Below are 21,841 nucleotides of genomic sequence, written 5' to 3' on the forward strand. Positions count from 1 at the left end.
TTAAAATGTATTACTGGCACACGAAACCTAAGTCAGAGTGAATAAATGAAGAGTGGGCACACCACTTCTGAAATGTTGCCGACCCCTGGACTAACGCATAACTTGTGTTCCTCTAAAACGTATCCAGTCTTGGTTTGGAGGTATCAGAAGAATCCACCACCTCCCTTGCGAGTTAGTTCCACTGGTTAAGCACCCTCACTTTTAAAAATGTGGCTTCAGTTCTAGGCTCTTCCACAGACTTCTTCTGTGACCTTGGGCAACTCACCTAGTCCTTCTTTGCTGCAGCAATATGTGTTTTCACATGGCTCAATGTAGAGGTTTCCATCTTGAAACAAGGGATGCAGGCCATCCTTAATGGATGGGGGACCCAAAACTCAGAAGCAGTGACTCTGAAAAAGACTGGAGAGTCATAATCGGCTGAACATGAGCTCCCAGTGTGGCACTATGGGACAATCTGGGATGTCCAACCAGGGGAATGTCGAGTAAAAGCAGAGAGGTTATTTTACCTCTGTATTTGGCACTGGTGTGACCATTACTGGAATTTTGTGACCAGTTCTGGTGGCTACAGTTCAAGAAGTATGTTGATACACTGAAGAGGGTTCAGAGAAGAGCCATGAGATTGATTAAATATTAGAAAACCTGCCTTCCTTAGCCGTAACTTTTGAAATCAAGACACTGCATGAATATCTGCTTTTAGTTTTCTTTAAAAAGTTTCTTTTAAAAAGTGAATAGCAGAAAATCTAGAAAACCTGAAGCAGGTGACCCCAAAGGATCAGAAACCAATGGCAAATGAAAAAGAAAATCATATAAGTATATTTTTAAATCTCATGAATTTTAAATCAATCTCATGATTTTTAGGGGGAGTGATTCATAATTTTTGAATGGGCTTGACAATATTGCATACCTAGTTCAAAATAACTGATGGGCATTTAGCAAAACTCACAAAGAATAACAATTTTTTTCAAAGTACATCAGAAGCAGTAAGCCTTGCAAACAATCAGTGAGGCCAGTGGATGAGTGAGATGCTAAAGGAGCACTCAAGGAAGATGAGGCTGTTGCGGAGAGGCTAAATGAATTATTTGCATTGGTCTTCACTGCAAAGCATGTGAGGGAGATTTCCACACCTGAGCTATTCTTTTTAGGTAACAGATGTGCGAAACTGTCCCACGTTGAGGTGTCAGTAGAGGAGGTTTTAGAACAAACTGTTAAATTAAACAGTATTAAATCACGAGGACCAGATAGGATTCACCCAAGAGTTCTGATGAAACTCAAATACCAAATTCATAGAATCATAGAATATCAGGGTTGGAAGGGACCTCAAGAGGTCATCTAGTCCAACCCCCTGCTCAAAGCAGGACCAATTCCCAACTAAATTGCAGAACTACTAACTGTAGTATGTAACCTATCACTTAAATCAGCCTCTGTACCAAAGGACTGGCAGATAGCTCACGTGATGCTGATTTTTAAAATAGGCTCCAGAGGTGATCCTGGTAATACAGGCCAGTAAGCCTAACTTCGGAACCAGGCAAATTGGTTGAAACTATAGTAAAGAGCAGAATTATCAGACAAGTAAATGAACATGATTTGTTGGGGTAGAATCAACACAGCTTTTCCAAGGGAAATCATGCCTCACCAATCTATTAGAATTTTTGAGTGGGTCAACAGACATATGAGCAAGGGTTATCCAGGGCATATAGTGTAACGGACTTTCAGAAAGCCTTAGACAAGGTCCCTCACCAAAGGCTCTTAAGAAAAATAAGCTGTCATGGGGTTAAAAGGAAGGTCCTCTCCTGGATCAGTAACTGGTTAAGAGATAGTAAACAAAGGATAGGAATAAATGATCAGTGTTCAGAATGGAGAGAGCTAAATAGTGGTGTCTCACAGAGATCCGTACTGGGACCAGTCATATTCAACATATTCATAAATGATCTGCAAAAGTGGGTAAACAGTGAGGTGGCAAAATATTCAGATGATAAAAAAAAATCTGTTCAAGATAGTTAACTCCAAAGCTGATTATTAGGAGTTACAAAGGGATCTCACAAAGCTGGGTGACTGGGCAATACAATTGCTGATGAAATTCAGTGTTGATAAGTGCAAAGTAATGCACATTGGAAAACATAATCCCAACTATACGTATAAAATGAGGGGGTCTAAATTAGCTGTTACCACTCAAGGAAGAGCTCTTGGAATCATTGTGGATACTTCTCTGAAAACATAACTCAATGTGCCGCAGCAGTCAAAAAAGCCAACACAATGTTGGGAACCATTAAGAAAGGCATAGATAAAAAGACAGAAAATATATTGCCTCTATATAAACCCATGGTATACCCCCACCTTGAATACTGTGTGCAGTTCTGGTTGCCCCATCTCACAAAATTATACTTGAATTTGAAAACATTCAGAGAATGGTGACAAAAAAGTTTAAGGGGTATGGAACAGCTTCCAGGTGAAGAGAGATTAAAAAGACTGGGACTGTTCAGCTGGGAAAAAACACGACAAATGGGGGATATGATAGAGGTCTATAAAGTCATGAGTGATGTGGAAGAAGTAAATAAGGAAGTGTTATTTATCCCATCACAAGAACCAGGGTTCACCCAATAAAGTTAATAGGCAGCACGTTTAAAACAAAAAAAAAGAAAGCACTTTTTCACACAACACACAGTCAACCTGTGGAACTCATTGTCAATGGATGTTGTGCAATTTCAAAAGTATAACTGATCCAAAAAAGAATTAGATAAGTTCATGGAGGACAACCATCAATAGCTATTAGCCAAGATGGTCAGGGACGCAGCCCCATGCTCTGGGTGTCTCTAAAGCTCTAACGGCTAGAAACCCCCTCTGTTTCAGAGCTGGCATAGCCCCACCCTAGCAGACTTCCAGGAGCTGCTCAATGTGGGAGGCTAATGGGGGGGCTAGTGCTGCCACCTCATGGTTTGAGCCTGAGTTGGGCTGGAAAACATTGTTTTTTTCCCCCATACAAATTTTGACCCAAACTAAAATGTTTCCTTTTTCATGGATTTGATAGCAGCCTACAACTACCCGAAGGGGGGTTCCAAAGAGGATGGAACTCGGCTGTTCTCAATGGTGGCAGATGACAGAACAAGGAGCAATGGTCTCAAGTTGCAGTGGGGGAGGTCTAGGTTGGATATTAGGAAACACTATTTCACTAGGAGGGTGGTGAAGCACTGGAATGCGTTACCTAGGGAGGTGGTGGAGTCTCCTTTCTTGGAGGTTTTTAAGGCCCGGCTTGACAAAGCCCTGGCTGGGATGATTTAGTTGGGAATTGGTCCTGCTTTGAGCAGGGGGTTGGACTAGATGACCTCTTGAGGTCCCTTCCAACCCTGATATTCTATGATTCTATGATCCATTATTTTTGGGGTGAGTTTTGATAGAAAATGGATTATTTTTCTCTGAAAGTTCAGTTGCCAGGATGCTGCCCAGCTGCAGCTGCCTGCATCCCCAAGAGAAATTGGAGGCTTTTCTTCTGCCTCTTCCTCGTAACAAAAAAAGGTTGCACTGACTGAGTCTATGGCTGCACTCTGGGAATGGAAAGGTTGAGACCTCCCCCCCCATTTTATAGCTGGGGTATTGTGACCATCAGCCACTCTAACACCCCCTTCAGCAGATCCTGTGGGCAGTGGCTACTGTGACAGGCCCTGGTAGCACATCTCTGATGAACCTGTACTAGCAGGGAGCTGGAGAGGGTCCTAGAACAGTTGTGGAGGCACAGAGACTGTGGGTTGGTGGAGCACTAAGATCTGTGCATAACTTTGGGCCCCCCTGGATCCTGGGGCTCCCTGTTATTCCTCAGGGAGAATTGTAGGACTGGACGGGACCTCAAGTGGTCCTCTAGTCCAGACCCCTGCGCTCATGGCAGGACTATGTATTATCTAGACCATACCTGACAGGTGTTTGTCTAACCTTCTCTTAAAAATCTCAAAAATATCTCCCTGGGGAACCTGTGGCCGTCTGTTTATTCCTCAGGGAGAAGGGAAGGGACCTCTTCTACTGAAAAGAGAAGAGGGAAATTTCAGTGTACGGAGCCTTGAAGAATCTCCCTTCAATGGCCTGCGCCCTGGGTTTGTAATGCAGGAAAGGGGGATGCCGGGGAGAAATCTCATCCTATATTATTATTATTATTCGATTTTATTTTATTTCAACAAGATCACAGCTGTGATCATCGTTACTACTTGGTTGTCCGCGAGGTAGCCATGTGACTAATCGGAACGATACAAACAGTGATGCCAAGCCCAGACTCCAGGAATAGAGCCTGCAGCAGGGCTGGTGCTGCAGTCCAATTGGGAAACATCACCATGCATCTGCTGCGATTTGCCCTCCTGCAGTTTGATAGTGGCTGTGAGGGGCGTTAAACATGGTGCATACTAAACAAAGGAGCAGAGGTTCCCTGATGACCAAGTGGCTCCCAAGGGAATGTGCAAACATGCTTCTTAAAGACAGTTCCCTTCCTATCTGAACAGATACTGCCTGGTGCCTGAGAAACCTCTCCAATGACTCCTTGTCCTTTAGGTTGAAGACCTCTAGTGTCAGCGGCTCCCCTTCTAGCAGGAATTGGGTACGTTGGCAGGTTTCACTATCTTTTAAATGCGAAGTGAAGGGTAAAGCTGAAAGCTGTTTCCATTTGCTGATGTTCTGTGCCGTGACAGATCTGGGCTGTTGGAGTGATGGGGGTAGAGGGCAGGCAGCATTAGGTAGCTTGGGAAACCCTCTGCTACATGTCCCCATTGTCCTTGGTGGATTACTCAAGCAACACAGAAATCTAAGATTCAAAGTCAGCTTGGAGTGTTAAAACCTGGATGCCCCGAGTCCGGATTTTTAAGGGCTCCCATTTCTAGAGGTGCCGAGTGCTCTGGGCCCGATCCTGCCAGGGGCTGAATAAGAGGAGATCCCATGGAATATCAGTAAATACTTCCCAAATCACCTCAGGCGTATTTGCTCCTGCAAGAACAGAACCAGTGGTCTGTGTTTCAGGAAAGAGTAGAGCTGAGGTGCAGGAAAGGGGAGTGTAATAATGGTTATAAATAATTTACTTCAATCACCTGATACACAAATATGGCTGAAATAACTTGCACACTCAACTGTATTAAAGTGCAAAATTAGTGTTTGCACTATTCACCCTTTTGTGACACCAACCCTTCCCCTACCCAGCTGAAGTAACTGTCTGTGTGAGCTTGTATCTTACCAGATACCTACAGACCCTTGCATGGGGAGAGGATGCAGGTCCTGTGAGGATGAAGAGACACTTATAGGATGATCAAACTCTCTGGATTCAGCCAACGCTACCCAGGTAAATCACTTCAGCTTCTCTTGGAGGGATTCTTGTGGGTCAGAGGGTATCATCGGGAGCATTTGGTAAGGGTAAATTAACAAAGACAGATTCTGATCTAATTTACACATGTAAATCTGGAGTGATGCCATTGAAGTCACTGTTATTGAATTCAGAACCTGGCCCTAAGAATGTATCCCATGTACTGCAAAGGAGCAAATAAAGAATATATATAATGAGGCAATGAAACACATTTATAAATAGCTTCAGTGCAGGACAGAAAAATATAATGACCGTTTTCACCGTGCACTTGCCATGTGTTTATACACCTGTCATGGTACAATGGGCCACATTCAGAAATTAAGAGCCAGAAAGGGTGTCTGTGTGAAGGTCACAATTGTAAAATCACACAGTGCTCATGTAGCCTGTGGAACTCCCAGCAACAAGATATCAACGGGGCCAAGAGCTTAGCAGGATTCATAGACCGACAGGATGTTTATATGGGTAACCAGAAAACTACAGTCATGAGGATTTAAAAAAAAAAGAGTCTTGGAAGGGCTATGCATATTCTTGATTCACACCACAAAATATGTCTAACTAGTGGGTGTCAGGGGGAAACTTTCCCTAGGAGCAGGTTATTCATAGCTGCCTATTGCAGGGCTTCTTCGACCTTCCACTGTAGCATCTGAAACTGTCCACTGGGTAGTGCTGCAAAGATAAATACAATGACTGTTTCCACTATGCACTTGCCATGGCATGATACAATGGGCCACACTCAGAAGTGCAGGGCCAGAAAGCGAGTCTGTGTGAAGGTCATAACTGTAAAATCACACAGTGCTCAAGTAGGCTGTGAAACTCCCAGCCACAAGTTATCAACGGGGCCAAGAGTTTAGCAGGATTCAAAGAGGAACTGGATGTTTATATTGGTAACCAGAAAATGGAACTACAGTAGTGAGGATTACTTGAAAAAAGTATTGGAAGTGCTCTAAACCTTCCTGTTTTATACCACAGAATATGTCCAACTAGTGGGTGTCAGGGGAGACTTTCCCTGGGAGCAGCTTGTCTCATAGCTGCCTGTTGCAGGGCATCTTTTACTTTCCTCTGAAGCATTTGGAACTTGCCACTGGATACTGGGATAGATGGACTACAGGTCTGATCCATTCTGGCAATGCCTGTCTTCCTATCAGTGCTGTTAATCCAAGACTATGTTTTTGCTGATCTATGTTGAGCCCCTGGGACTTTCTTGACTTGCACGGAGAGCAGAAAGATATCTAGTTAAATATTTATTAATGATCTGGATGATGGGATAAATTACACCCTCAGCAAGTTAGCAGATTACACTAAGCTGGGGAGAGAGGTAGATACACTGCAGGATAGGGATAGGATCCAGAGTAATCTAGACAAATTGGAGGATTGGGCCCAAAGAAATCTGATGAGGTTCAACAAGGACAAGTGCAGAGTCCTGCACTTAGAACGGAAGAATCCCATTCACTGCTACAGGCTGAGGACCAACTGGCAAAGCAGCAGTTCTGCAGAAAAGGACCTGGGGATTACAGTGGATGAGAAGGTGGATATGTATCAGCGGTGCGCCCTTGTTGCCAAGAAGGCTAAAGGCATACTGTGCTGCATTTGTAGGAGCATTGCCACCAGATCAGGGGAAGTGATTATTCCCATCTATTCGGCACTGGTGAGGTCACACCTGGAGTATTGTGTCTAGTTTTGGGCCCCCAGTACAGAACGGATGTGGAAAAAACTGGAGAGAGTCCAGCGGAGGGCAACGAAAATTATCAGGGGGCTGGGGCACATGACGTACAAGAAGAGGCTGAGGGAACTGGGCTTGCTTAGTCTGCAGAAGAGAGGAATGAGAGGGGATTTGATATCAGCCTTCACCTACCTGGAGGGGGGTTCCAAAGAGGATGGAGCTCGGCTGTTCTCAATGGTGGCAGATGACAGAACAAGGAGCAATGGACTCAAGTTGCAGTGGGAGAGGTCTAGGTTGGATATTAGGAAACACTATTTCACTAGGAGGGTGGTGAAGCACTGGAATGGGTTACCTAGGGAGGTCGTGGAATCTCCTTCCTGAAAGGTTTTTAAGGTCAGGCTTGACAAAGAACTGGCTGGGATGATTTAGTTGGGGATTGGTCCTGCTTTGAGCAGGGGGTTGGACTAGATGACCTTCTCGGGTCCCTTCCAACCCTAATCTTTTATGATTCTATATCATCTAGTCTCCTGTTCTTGTTTTCTTTTAGGAAGGAAACTTCAAAACTCCTTGGACCTGCCCAATATATTATGTCAGCTGTCAATGACACCAAATTCAAATCTGCAGTGTTCCTTCTCACCGGGATACCTGGCCAGGAAGACGTCCATCTCTGGATCTCTATCCCCTTCTGCTTAATGTATGTTATTTCAATAGTAGGAAATTCACTCATTCTCTTCATTATAAAAACAGATCCAAGCCTCCATGAGCCCATGTACATTTTCCTTTCCATGTTGGCCCTCACAGACCTTGGTTTATCAATAGCCACCATACCCACGATACTGGGCATATTCTGGTTTAACTCCAAGTTGATCAGCCTCAATGCCTGTTTTGCACAGCTGTTCTTCATCCACACACTTTCGTTCATTGAATCCTCCGTGCTTTTGGTGATGGCCTTTGACCGCTTTGTTGCGATCCATGACCCCCTGAGATATGTTTCTATCTTAACCCTGCCAAGAATATCCAAGATGGGACTGGTGTGTGTGCTAAGAGGGGTGGCCTTAATATTCCCACTCCCCTTTCTCCTGAATCGGTTCCGATACTGTCGAGCCAATGTCCTCTCCCATTCCAACTGCCTGCACCAAGAAGTCATGAAGATGGCTTGTTCAGATATCACAATCAACAGCATCTATGGCTTGTTCATAATAGTCTCCACAGTGGGGTTGGACTCACTGCTCATCCTCCTATCTTATGTGATGATCCTCAAAACAGTGCTGAGCATTGCGTCTCATGTGGAGCGCGTCAGAGCCCTGAACACCTGTGTCTCCCACTTTTGCGCTGTCCTGCTCTTCTACACACCAATGATCGGCCTTTCTGTGTTACACAGATTTGGGAAGAGCTCTCCTCCCTTGCTTCAGATTCTCCTGGGCTATGTCTACCTGCTGGTTCCGCCCCTTATGAACCCAATCGTGTACAGCGTGAAAAGCAAACACCTTCGTGCGAGGATAATTAGGGTGTTCATCAAGTGAAGTGTAACTTCGTCACCCGGCTCTAGCACTGTTGACACGGGAGATGAAAAACACAGACCACCTATTCCATCCTAGATGCTTACATCTGAGACAACATGAGCTACTGATTTTAACACTGTAGAGAGAGATTCAGAAGGGATCTAAGGCCTGGAGGAATAAGAGAGGGGATGGTGAGGGAGGACAGTGAATTGGTAGAAGGAGACCAAGCCAGGCAGCAGCATTTACAGAGTGACTGTGTTTGTGGAGAACCAGGGGACTGGTGGGATGTTGGCCCATAATGATCCATGTCGGTGGCTGCTCTGACCTCAGAATTCTTGTTGATACAGTCAATAAAGAGAAGGGATGTGGATGTTGTTTTCCATTACACCTGGCCTGTCACTGTCCCGTCTGTGGTTAAACATCCACGGGCCATGAAAAAAGCTGTGGAGCTGTTCTGCAGTCACAGTCCTGGCCCTTCCTGAGCGCTCTGGGTGCTTCGTGATCCATGGGACTGCACCAGCTGTGGACAGGGGCTATTATTTGGGCATAGACACCCATCTTCCCCTACACCCTCAGCCAGGTGCTTGTGACTGAGTCGTGTCAGAGACATAATTAATGCAGGAGCCCCAAGAGACTCCATTCAGGCAGCCCCTCCCCCATTGATGGCTCTGTACACTGCACATCTACTGAGCCCACCTCATCCAACTGTAATGCTCCCAAGGCAGAGCAGAGCTGGATGTGTGAATGAGGGACTGACACACAGGAGTCCTGGTAAGAGACGCAGACCCAGGTTCCCTCCCTGGCCCCAGTTGCTCGCAGAGTGGTGGAAACAGGCCTCAGCTCCCCCACAGAGGCACAGCTGGTTCCTAGCCCCACCCAGCCCATGCAGTGTAAGGTGACCACCTTTTCACAAGACAGAAGCAAGTCAGAGGCAGGAGCCCCCACTGTGACCCACACTCCTGCTTCTCCTCTTCTCCTGAGGCTCCTGCCACATCTTTTCTCCCCGCGGCTCTGCCCCCTGCTCATCCGCTTCCCCCAAGGCTCTGCTTACTGGCCCGGCTGGAAGCCAGATCCCGACTATCATAAAAGCTGCACAGTGAGCCACTGTGAGGAGCCCCAGACCTTCCACCTGCGCTGGTCAGGGGGTTGAAGGGCCCAAGAGCAGCCCCAATCCTGTTTCCCTGCCTCCCAGGAGGCACCCCCCAGGGAAGATAAGAGTCTGGGGCTCCCCACAGTGGCCTGGGCTTCCTGGGCCGCTCTTACCATGGCCCAGCACTAGCCTGGCTGGGCGGCGGAGCCTCAGGGGAAGTGGGGGAGCAAGGGGCAGGGACTTAGGGGAAGAGAGGGGGAAGGGAGATTGGCCTCAGGGGAAAAGGAGGAGTAGAGGGTGCAGCAAGCCTGAACCAATACTGATGCCAGAAAGCAGGGTGGTAGGGGGCTCCTGGGTATAGGAGGAGGGTGGGGCCGGAGGTTAGGAGACCTCGTGTTTTGGAGAAGACTGAATTAATGTGACCTCATAAAGGGCGCTCTTTTTATAAAGTATTCCAGGCTGCGAATAAGTCATGGTAATGACCTTATAGGAAAGGGCAGGGCGCCTGCAGGGCTACCTCAGGCCACAAGGGGGCACTCTGGGGTGGCACCCATGTGCAGGGACTTGGCCAGAGTGGGCTGTGCTCTTGGAAGCCGTTACCACCAGGCAGAGGTCAGCCCAGCCCCCAGGGTGCTCTAAACTGCTCTGTGGCAGGGGGAGAACAGCCTCAAGAATGAACCCACTGCAACAGAGCACACCGTGAAGGGGAGCTCTGCTGGTGCTGCAGTGAATCCAGCCGGGCCTTTCACTGCTCAGATGGCTGGAAGGCTGGTCTGAGCACTGCTCTGTGACTCAACAGATCTGGATTTGATTCCATTGCTGTGTGTGACCGTGGGCAATCCATTGGCTGTCTCTGAGCCCCTGCACAGGTGGATAATAGGCCTGCCCTGCCTCACAGAGGGATAAATACAATGGCCATGGGGGCCTCATCTTGACGATCTGTCTGGGAGAAAGCAGTCTGAGGGCAGAGGTCAGCTTCACACCTTGACCCTGTAACATGGCCTCAGCTGAGCACTATGGTGACTGGGCGCAGGCTCACAGAGGTTTCAGCAAAGGCTGCTTCCACAAGAAAGGGGCAAACAGGTGGGAAGATGCTCTCAGAGACACTGGGAAACTAGGCTGGGTCCCAAGAGCTCCGTGGATTCCCAAAAGAATGTAAGTTGGGCCAGTTCTGTTTCTCTATCTCCAGACAAAGCCTGTCTAACTTAGCTTGTTGTGATATGTCAGATAGACGAGTGTAGACATGTGACAGCTGCTGTTTTTTAAGCATTTAGCAGAGATGGGGTTGTTGTTCCCAGCTCAAATAGAGGGACAATTGGGACATTCCCCCAAGACAGGAAAGGACCTGGTTTAGAGGGTAAAGAAATCATATATCCCAGTTATACTTGATGGCTAGAAGTGAGCTTTTGTTACTGCTGGCACAGCATGCAGAAGAATCAGAGAGGGCCGTGCAGAACGGGAAGAACATTGGCAGCATGTGACCTCCAGAAGAAGAAAGAGGAGAACCCATGTACCCCCAATGCAGAAAGAGGCAAGACACTGTTTTCAGTCTCTCTGTACAGGTATTACATCGGAGAATGGAAGAGTCATCAGAGGGAAGAGAACAGAGGGAGACCCCATCAATCAGAAGGCATGGGTTATATTGTCCTAAGGATGGGGGTTCCATGACCACCACTCCCAAGAGGAGGAGACGGGCGGTGGTGGTTGGGGACTCCCTCCTAGGGAGGATCGAGTCACCCATCTGCCATCCAGACCAGGAAACAAGAGTAGTGTGATGCTTTCCTGGAGGTAGAATTCAGGATGTGATGGACTGTCTGCCAAGAATGATCAAGCCCTCAGACTGCTACCCCTTCCTATTTCTCCACATGGGCACCACTGATACAGTCAAGAATAACCTTGAGCAAGTCACTGCAGACTATGTGGCTCTAGGAAGCAGGATAAAGGAGTTTGAGGTGCAAAGTGGTGTTCTCATCCACCCTCCCTGTTGAAGAAAAAGGGCCAGGTAATGAACATTGTATTGTGGAAATAATTGCGTGGTTACGCTGGTGGTGTCAGAGAGAGGGCTTTGGATCCTTCGACCATGGGATGTTGTTCCAGGAAGAAGCATTGCAAGGAAGAGATGGGATTCTCCAACCAGAGAGAGGGAAGAGCATCTTCAAAGGCAGGCTGGCTAACCTAGTGAGGAGAGCTTTAAACTAGATTCACATGGGGATGGAGACCTAAGCCCTGAGGTAAGTGAGGAAGTGGGATACTGGGAGGAAACACAAGGAGGAGGTTGCAACAGGGGAGGCCTCCTGATACACACTGAGAAAGTAGGGCAATTGGCTAGTTACCTTAGGTGCCTGTACTTGAATGCAAGAAGACTGGGAAACAAGCAGGAAGAATTGTAAGTCCTGGCACAGTCAAGGAACTATGATGTGATTGGAAAAACAGAGACTTGGTGGGGTAACTCACATGACTGGAGCACTGTCACAGATGGGTATAAACTGTTCAGGAAGGACAGGCGGGGGAGAAAAGGTGGAGGAGTTACACTGTATGAAAGAGAGCAGTATGACTGCTCAGAGCTCCAGTATGAAACTGCAGAAAAGCCTTTTGAAAGTCTTTGAGTTAAGTTTAGAGGTGAGAGCAAGAAGGGTGATGTTGTGGTGAGCGTCTGCTATATAGACCATCAGAACAGGAGGATGAGGTAGACAAGGCTTTCTTCAGACAACAGAAGTTTCCAGATGACAGACCCTGGTTCTCATGGGGGACTTCAATCACCCTGACATCTGCTGGGAGAGCAATACAGCAGTGCACAGACAATCCAGGAAGTTTTTGGAGAGTGTTGGGGACAACTTCCTGGTGCAAGTGCTGGAGGAACCGACTAGGGGCCATGCTTCTCTTGACCTGCTGCTCACAAACAGGGAAGAATTGGTAGGGGAAGTAGAAGTAGGTGGCAACCTGGGTAGCAGTGACTATGAGATGGTCAAGTTCAAGATCCATGACAAAAGGAAGAAAAGAGAGCAGCAGAATACTGACCCTGGACTTCAGAAAAGCAGACTTTACCTCCCTCAGGAAACTGATGGGCAGGATCTCATGGGTGGTTTATATGAGGGGGAAAGGAGTCCAAGAGAGCTGGCTGTATTTTAAAAAGTGTTAATGAGGGCGCAGGAATCAACCATCCTGATGTGCAGAAATAATAGCAAATATGGCAGGCAACCAGCTTGGCTTAACAGCAAAATCTTTGATGAGCTTAACCAAAAAAAGGAAGTTTACAAGAAGTGGAAATTCGGACAGATGACTAGGGAGGAGTTTAAAAATATTGCTCGAGCATGCAGGGGTGTAATCAGGAAGGCCAAAGCACAACTGGAGTTGCAGCTAGCAAAGGATGAGAAGGATAATAAGAAGGGTTCTACAGGTATGTTAGCAACAAGAAGAAGCTCAGGGAAAGTGTGGGACCCTTACTGAATGGGAGAGGCAAGCTAGTGACAGATGATGTACAAAAAGCTGAAGTACTCAATGCTTTTTTTGCCTTGGTCTTCACAGACAAAGTCAGCTCCTATACTGCTGCACTGGGCAGCACAGTATATGGAGGAGGTGAGCAGCCCTCAGTGGTGAAAGAACAGGTTAAGGAGTATTTAGAAAAGCTGGACATGCACAATTTCATGGGGCCAGATGCAATGCATCCAAGGATGCTGAGGCAGTTGGCTGATGTGATTACAGAGCCATTGGCCATTATCAAGACTGTTTATGTCAGGGAGGTGATGGAAGTCACGGAATCCCTAACTTCCAGAGATCTCCATGACATTCTCTGCTTCAGCCCTGGGGGCTGAAGGCCTGGAGCTGGCAACCAGCAGGGCCCCAGTAGGCTTCCAGTGACAGGCAAAGCTTCCTGATGAGGCTCCCTGTAAAGTTACACCAACAGGTGACAGCCTCCTAAGGAGGGTCTCCTCAGGGTTCCAGTGATGGATGACAGCCTTGCGCAGGGATGTGTGGAGGGTAATTAACCATTGGAACAATTTACCAAAGGCCGTGATAGATTCTCCATCACTGAGAACTGTTAAATCAAGGCAGGATGTTGTTCTAACAGCTCTGCTGTAGGAGTTATTGTGGGGGAGGTCTCTGGCCTGTGCTATACATGTGGTTGGACTAGGTGATCACAATGGTGCCTTCTGGCCTTGGGAACTGCCCAGTGGTGTTAGTAGCACGGCCCTGCTGCACGGGGTGTTGTTCTGATAAATATGTTACAGATTGTGAGGCGCTCGGATGCTGCAATAGCTGGGTCCAGAGCTAAGTTCATTAGGGAGATTTGTAGAACTGTGTGGAGAACCTGAACTCTTCCCAACACCCCTTGGTGATGAGGCCTGTAATTAGCACAGCCCCCTTTGACGAGGGAATTCTGGGCCCCTCCTGCAGCTCCGCAGTAAGAGGGGGAATCAGGACGTGCTTTCAGAGACAGAAGGAACTGGAAAGAGTTGCCTGGCAGAACAGAGCCCTGCTGGGTTGCCCCTCAGTCTGATCCTGACCCTCACCCCATCCATGAGCACTGAGAGCCGCTCTAGCACTGGAGATGGACCTCACACCCTGCATCCAAATTTCCATCACCACCAACTTTGGGGGTACCTAGACTGGGGGAGGAGTTGTGTAGGTCCAATAGAGAGCGAGCAGCAGGCATGTGGAGCTTGGCTTGGATCACTCCCATGTCTATTAAGAATGTGCATGACCTTGCTTATCCGGTGTGTGCAGGTCTCATGCCTGACTGGGGGAGGAGACCCTCTGAGCTGTGCCTCAGGAGCCCAGTGTCTCTGTGAGCCCGTCACTGCTATGTCCGGCTGTCTGTGGCGTAACCCTGTTCCTTACAGAACGCGGCTCTGCAGCCAAGTGCAGAGGGAAACAGCGTCTCTACAACTGAGGGACAGTGTGACCATTAACTAACCCTCAGTGCCTGCCTTTGTGGGTGCTCTGCTTGAGATCCTGCCAGCTGCGCCAGCTCCTGGGATTTCATCAGGAGTCTCGCACTATTTCCTGTCTTTCTTAAAGCTCCAACTTCTGGAATCAAGACACTGCTTGGGAATCTCAACTTTCAGTTTTGACAGACCTGGCTGGATTCTCTGCTGTCCCAGCAGAGCTCCCCCATGTGCTGCAGAGTGCAGGGATGGTGTAAAGGCTGCTTCCCCACTCTGAACTTTAGGGTACAAATGTGGGGGCCTGCATGAAAGCTTCTAAGCTTAACTACCAGCTTAGATCTGGTCCACTGCCACCACTCCCAATGTGCTAATTCCCTTCCCTGGGTAGCCTTGAGAGACTCTTCACCAATTCCCTGGTGAATACAGATCCAAACCCCTTGGATCTTAAAACAAGGAGAAATTAACCATCCCCACTCCTTTCTCCCACCAACTCCTGGTGGATCAAGATCCAACCCCCTTGGATCTAAAAACAAGGAAAAATCAATCAGGTTCTTAAAAAGAAGGCTTTTAATTAAAGAAAAAGGTAAAAATCATCTCTGTAAAATCAGGATGGGAAATAACTTTACAGGGTAATCAAACTTAAAGAGCCCAGAGAACCCCCCTCTAGCCTTAGGTTCAAAGTTACAGCAAACAGAGGTAAACACCCTAGTAAAAGGTAAATTTACAAGTTGAGAAAACAAAGGTAAACTAACACACCTTGCCTGGCTGTTTACTTACAAGTTTGAAATATGAGAGCCTTGTTCAGAAAGATTTGGAGAGCCTGGATTGATGTCTGGTCCCTCTTAGTCCCAAGAGCGAACTCCCCCAAAACAAAGAGCACAAACAGAAGCCTTCCCCCCACCAAGATTTGAAAGTATCATGTCCCCTTATTGGTCCTTGGGTCAGGTGTCCACCAGGTTATCTGAGCTTCTTAACCCTTTACAGGTAAATGGAATTTGGAGTCTCTGGCCAGGAGGGATTTTATAGTATTGTACACAGGAAGGCTGTTACCATTCCCTTTATAGTTATGACAGATGGCAAGGGGCCAGTTATAGTGGTTTGATTCTCTGGCCTGTTCTCCGTCTGCCTCAGTGGAGTTTAGAGCAGCCTGGGCGCTGGGCTGACCTCCACCCTTTGGTAATGGCTTCCAGGAGCACAGATCACTCCGGCCAAGTCTGAATTCCCTCCTGTGCCATTCTGCGCATACCTGAAGCTCATGGGTGGAGCGAGCCTCTTCTCGGTGGGGAGAGGGATGAGAAGGTCCTTAGCCCCCCTTGCTACGAGGCTCTGCTCCTGCTCCTCTTTCCCCCAAGTCCCCAGCACCCGCCCAGGGCAGCTGGAGGGTCCAGGGTTCCCCATAGTGGCCCTTTCTCCCTGGGCGGCCCTTACCACGGATTGGCTCTGGCTTCCGGCCTGTCTAGTGGATGGGATTTGGGGGGAAGAAGAGGGGGAAAAGTGGGGTCACAGAGGGGATGGGGCTCCTGCCTGTGTCCCGCTTTTCCCTTTAGAAATGGGTCCATCCTACACTGAATGGGTTGGGCTGGGACAGGAGATAGCCGTGCCTCTGTTGGGGAGCTGATGCCTGTTTCCACCCCTTTGCATTGCTGGGGTAGCACCAACGGAGGGGACTGGGTGGGAATATGGGCCAGAGTCTCTTGCCAGGACTCCTGTGTGTCAGACCCTCATTCACAGACACAGCTGTGCTCCAAATCCGGGGCATTATGGCTAGTTGGGGGTACACTCCGTAGGTGTGATGAATGCAGAGCCATCAACAGGCGTGGAGGGGGTGGGCTGCCTGAATGTCCTCTCCTGGGGTTCCTGTGTTAATCATGTCTCTGACATGACTCAGTCACTAGCACTTGCCTGAGGACATAGGGGAAGGATGCGTGACTGTGCCCCATGAAAAGCCCTGAACACAGCTGGTGCAGCCCTCATGGATCACACAGCACCCAAAGCGCTCAGGAAGGGCCAGGACTGTGACTGCAGAACAGGTCTGCAGCTTTTTTCATGGCCCCTGGATGTTTAACCAGAGACGGGACAGTGACAGGCCAGGTGTAATGGGAACAAAATTCACATCCCTTCTCTTTATTGACTGTGTCGAGTGGAATTCTGAGGTCGGAGCAGCCACCAATGTGGCAATTTATGGGCCAACATCCCACCAGTCCCTTGGCTCCCAATGAACACAGTCACTTTGAAAATGCTGCTGCCTGCCTTGGTCTCCGTCCCCTAATGTGCTGTCCTCCCTCACCAGCCCATCTCCAATTGCTCCAGGTATTGGACCCCATCTGGACCTCTCTCTACTCTCTCTCTCTCATGTAGTCTTGGATGTAAGGCTCCAGGATGGAATAGGTGGGCCGTGTTGATCATCTCCTGTGTCAGCAGCTCTGCAGCTGGTTAATGAACTGACCCTTCACTTGAAGAATGCCCTGATTATCCCCGCACGCAGGTGTCTGCTTTTCATGCTGTACACGATTGGATTAATCAGGGGTGGGACCAGCAGGGAGCTGTATCCCAGGACAGTTTGAAGCAAGGGAGATGAGCCCTTTCCAAATCTGTGTAACACTGCAAGGCTGATCTCTGCTGAATAGAACAGCAGGACAGCGCAGAGGTGGGAGACGCAGGTGTTCAGGGCCCTGAGACACTCAGCATTGGACGCGATGCTCAGCGCTGTTTTGAGGATCATCACATAAGAGAGAAAGATGAACAGCGAGTCCAACCCCACCGTTAAGAGTGTAATAAACAAGCCGTAGATGCTGTTCACTGTGATATCGGAACAAGCCATCTTCATGACTTCCTGGTGCAGGCAGTAGGAATGGGAGAGGACATTGGCTCGACAGAATTGGAACCTTTTCAGTAGAAATGGGAGTGGGAATATTACAGCCAAACTTCTTAGCACAAACACCAGTCCCATATTGGCTATTTTTGGCAGGGTTAAGATGGAAGAATATCTCAGTGGGTTACAGATAGCGACGAAGCGGTCAAAGGCCATCAACAAGAGCATGGAGGATTCAATTAATTGAAGCGAGTGGATGAAGAAGAGCTGGGCAAAACAAGCTTCGAAGCTGATCTCCCTAGAGTTAAACAAGTATATGCCCATAATTGTCGGCATGGTGGATATTGATATACCAAGGTCTGTGATGGCCAACATGGAAAGGAAAATGTACATGGGATCATGGAGCTTTGAATCTGTTTTTATAATAAACAGAATGACTGCATTTCCTACTATCGAAATAACATACATTAAGCAGAAGGGGATAGAGATCCAGAAATGGACTTCTTCCTGGCCAGGTATCCCGGTGAGAAGGAAAATGGCAGAGTTGAATTTGGTGTCATTGACAGCTGACATAATGTACTGGGCAGGTCCAAGAAATTTTTAACTTTCCTTCCTGAAAAGAAAAAAGAACAGGAGACGAGATGATATTTAACAAGACATCTTTCTGCTCTCAGTGCAAGTCTAGAGACTCCCAGGAGCTCAAGGCAGATGAGCAAAAATATTGTCTTGGATTTACAACACCGAGAGAAAGATAGGCACTGCCAGACTGGATTAGACCTGTAGTCCATATAGCCCACTATCCAGTGACCAGTACCAGATGCTGCAGCGGAAGGTGGAAGAAGCCATTCAATAGGCATCTATTTGATAACCTGCTCCCAGGGAAAATTTGCCTCCCCCTTGAGACCCAATAGTTAGACATATTTTGTGCTGTAAATCAGGAAGGTTTTGAGCCCTTCCAAGACTTTTTCAAAAAAATCTTCACTACTGTAATTAAATATTCTGGTAACCCATATATGCCTACAGTCCCTCTTTAAATACTGCTAAACTCTGGTCCACATTGATATCTTGTGGCTTTGAATTCCACAGCCTACTTGAGCGCTGTTTGATTTTACAGTTGTGACCTTCACACAGACACCCTATCTGGCCGTCCACTTCTCAGTGTGGCCCATTTTATCTTGACATGGGTGTAAACATATGGTGAGAGCATGGTGAAAGCTGTCATTGTATTTATCTGTCCTACACTGAAGCTATTTATAAACATATTTAAATGCCTCATTATCTATCTATCTATCATTTTCTCCACTCCTGAGAGTTCAAATTATGCCACTGCCTCTTTCCAGTACATGGGATTTTGAGAGACAATACCGGAGATACAAGCTGGGAAGAATCTATTTCGGGCTACCGCCATGTTACATAACTTGTTTTGCCAGGGCTGGGATTCTGTTCAGAGGTGGGGCAACTATTGCTGAGAAGCTCTTCAGATTGACAGACACAGACACCTCTGGGGAAGTCTGACGGCCTTCGGCCTGCCTGGGTCCCCGTCGGAGTTGGAGGCCTTGGGGTCAGAGATGTGTATAGACTGTTGGCTGAAAACTCTCTTATTCTCCCATGTTAGTCTCTTTTCCTGCTGTTGAGATTAAATAATATTTTGGTTCAAGAAGGCTGACTGGTCACTTGTCTCACCACTGCTCACAGACTCCCAGAGAGAAGGACCAGGGGCGCCAAACCCTTTCAGACCTGCTCTACCCACAGTTGACACATAGTGTGCTGTAGCACAGTGTGGGAGGGTGGGAGAATCATGGGATTCCACGCCATGAGAGGGCAGTGTACAAGACCTGACATCTGAAAGTCAGAGACCAGAGAGGGGGCAGAGATGTAAGTAGCCCTGTAACTCTGAGGTGTATCTACAGGGAAGAAATTCTGGAGCCCTCAGCCAGTCAGGAAACACAAATAAGCCCTATCGTACCTGTTACCACAGAGCAACACAGCTCTGAATTCCTGCCTTCACAATCAAGCCAGAGAACAAAACCTTAGAAAATTTATTTGCTGATTAAATTTCCAGAAGCAAATAAACCTGAGTCAATTTGGGAACTAGTCACTGATATTCCGTGGGGTCTCCTATCGCTCAGCCTCTGTCACAATCGGGCCAGAGCACACGGCACCTGTAGAAATGGGACCCCTTGAGAAATCCTGACTTGGAGCATTGGGGTATTAACACTCTGACCTCGCTTTGAATCTCTGATTTCTGTGTAGCTTGAATAACCGACCATTGACCCTGGATACATGTAGCGGTGAGGTTCCCAAGCTACCTAGTGCTGCCTGCCCTCCAGCCCCATCACTGAGTCACCCCAACAGCCCAGCTGAGTCCTCTGCTGCTGCACAGAACATCTGCAAATGGAAACAGCTTGCAGCCTTTCCCCTTCTCTTCACATTTTAAAGATAGTGAAACCTGCCAACGTACCCAATTCCTGCTAGAAGGGGAGCCACTGACAACGGAGGTCTTCACCCTAAAGGACAAGGAGTCATCGGCGATGTTGCACAGGCAGCAGGCAGTGTCTGTTCAGACACAGAGCAGGTGTCTTTATGAAGCATGTCTGCACATTCCCTTGGGGGCCACTTGGCCATCAGGGAACCTCAGCTGCTTGGCTTTGTGTGCTCCAGCTTTAACACTGTGACAGCCAATGCAAACTTCAGAAGGCCAATTAACAGAGGATGTGTGTTGATTCTACCCAAGTGGACCGCAGCACAAGCACTGCTGCAGGCTCTGTTCCTGGAATCCGGGCCTGTCATCAATGTTCATGTGGTTCTGATTAGTCACATGGCTACCTCGAGGGCGGCCGAGTGCTAACGGTCATGATGTCACAGGTTTGATCTTGCTGAAATGAAATAAAATAGAATAATAATAATAGTAATAATAATAATATAGGACCAGATTTTTCTTGGCAGCCTCTTTTCTGCATTACAAACCCAGGGTACAGCCAGGGAAGGGAAATTCCAGAAGGTTCCATACAAGGAAATTTCTCTTAGATCATTCCAGGAGGGGGGTTCCCTTCCCTTCTCTCCAAGGAATGAAAAGGGGGAGCCAGGATCCAGCGATCCCCAAAGTTATGCACAGATCTCAGTGAAGCACTGGTAGTTAGCCCCCCCCCCATCTCTGTGCCTCCACAACTGCTGTAGAATCCTCTCCAGCTCCCTGCTAGCACAGTTTCATCAGAGATGTGCTACCAGGGCCTGTCACAGTAGCCACAGCCAGCAGGATCTGGTGAAGGGATGTTTTACAAGGTGGACGGGGACGTACAGAGATGGGAAGGATGGTTAGAGGATCTGATGTGCACAATACCTTAGCCATAGACTGGGCAGGAGGTTTCTATCTTTCCATATACACAGTGAAGCCATACACTCAGTCAGTGGAACCTTAATTTATGTTGCAAGGGAGAGGAATATGAAAAGCCTCAAATTTCTCATGGGGATCCAAAATGTCAGCTCTGTAAACAAAAGCTCTTGCCTATCTATCCTGTGTAACTTTAGCGCCCTCGTGGCCAAGATGGAGTCTGCTCTGCAGGCAGCTCTGGCCAAGAGAAGGCGCGCGCAGGAATGCAGCAGGAGAAATCCCTTCCACCCCAGGGGCACCTGTTCCAACCCCCCCAGAGTGAACACACCCACCCACAGGAAAAGTACAGTGGATATAACAAGGGAAATATTTATTTACAGAGGGATGAGAGGAGAAAAACAACAAGGGGAAATACAGGGGGAGCAGTAAAACAGGGCTGCATCCAAACCAAGGCCCCACAGGCCCAGTGGTAGCACAGTCTGGAAGGGCAGACACCGAGCAATGTGTCTGCACACAGAGTTCAGGAGTCCTGAGCAAAGTTCCAGTCCGGTGGTGAGTCTTGGCTGCTCCTGGTTGTCTTCGGCGCCAATGAACTTTCCCCCAACAAACCCCTCCGGTGCCCTCTTCTGCTGCTCTCTGCAAAGCCACACAGAGCGACCACCTCCCCACTTAACTAGCTGCAGCCTCCCTCCTTGTCCCTAATGCAGAGTCCCAAGCCCTAGTACTCACAGCCCCATGCAGCTCTGGGCAGCAGTGATACTGGGTCCAGTTCCGGTCTGTCCTTCTCGGGCAATTCCTCCCTGGCACAGTGCTCCTCCTGGCTCCTGTCCTGGGGTGTCTCCGATCCGCCCTGTCCTTCCCAGCCTTCAGGCAGGTTCTCTCCTGCTTCACTTTTCCAGGGCCTGCAGGCTGCCTCTCCCTGGAGCGCCAGCGCTGCCCCCAGGAGTTTCCCTCCTTTTTTCTTACTCTCCCCTTCCCCCTGAGGATTAAGATTTAAAGGGCCATGCTCTCTAAACCCCAAAGGGGTTACACTTGCATTGGGATGGACTGCACCCTCAGCAAGCTTGCAGATGATACTAAGCTGTGGGGAGAAGTAGATGCATTGAAGGGTAGGGATAGGGTCCAGAGTGACCTAGACAAATTGGAGGATTGGGCTAAAAGAAACCTGATGAGGTTCAACAAGGACAAGTGCAGATTCGTGCACTTAGGACGGAAGAATCCCATGCACTGTTAC

General features: G+C 48.2%; 2 protein-coding genes across 2 annotated transcripts; one reads left to right on the forward strand and one right to left on the reverse strand.

Annotated features, from left to right (window-relative positions):
• The first annotated feature begins 5,279 nt into the window (after positions 1–5,279).
• Positions 5,280–8,509, forward strand: LOC112119510 (olfactory receptor 51G2-like). Its single transcript, XM_024218186.1, has 2 exons — positions 5,280–5,305; positions 7,534–8,509. Exon 2 carries the CDS (start codon positions 7,574–7,576, stop codon positions 8,507–8,509), a length of 936 nt encoding a protein of 311 aa, XP_024073954.1. The 5' UTR covers positions 5,280–5,305; positions 7,534–7,573.
• Positions 8,510–16,913: 8,404 nt separating this feature from the next.
• LOC112119526 (olfactory receptor 51G2-like) lies at positions 16,914–17,849 on the reverse strand. The gene has a single exon (XM_024218199.2). It carries the CDS (start codon positions 17,847–17,849, stop codon positions 16,914–16,916), a length of 936 nt encoding a protein of 311 aa, XP_024073967.2.
• Between the last annotated feature and the right edge of the window lie 3,992 nt (positions 17,850–21,841).

The sequence above is a fragment of the Terrapene carolina genome, unplaced genomic scaffold (genome assembly GCF_002925995.2).
Source record: "Terrapene carolina triunguis isolate 2854851 unplaced genomic scaffold, T_m_triunguis-2.0 Scaffold511, whole genome shotgun sequence".
Classification (NCBI taxonomy): Eukaryota; Metazoa; Chordata; order Testudines; family Emydidae; genus Terrapene; species Terrapene triunguis.

Excerpts from the sequence above, each read along its gene's own strand:
- LOC112119510 (XM_024218186.1), top strand. The coding sequence starts at position 7,574 with ATGTCAGCTGTCAATGACACCAAATTCAAATCTGCAGTGTTCCTTCTC.
- LOC112119526 (XM_024218199.2), bottom strand. The coding sequence starts at position 17,849 with ATGTCAGCTGTCAATGACACCAAATTCAACTCTGCCATTTTCCTTCTC.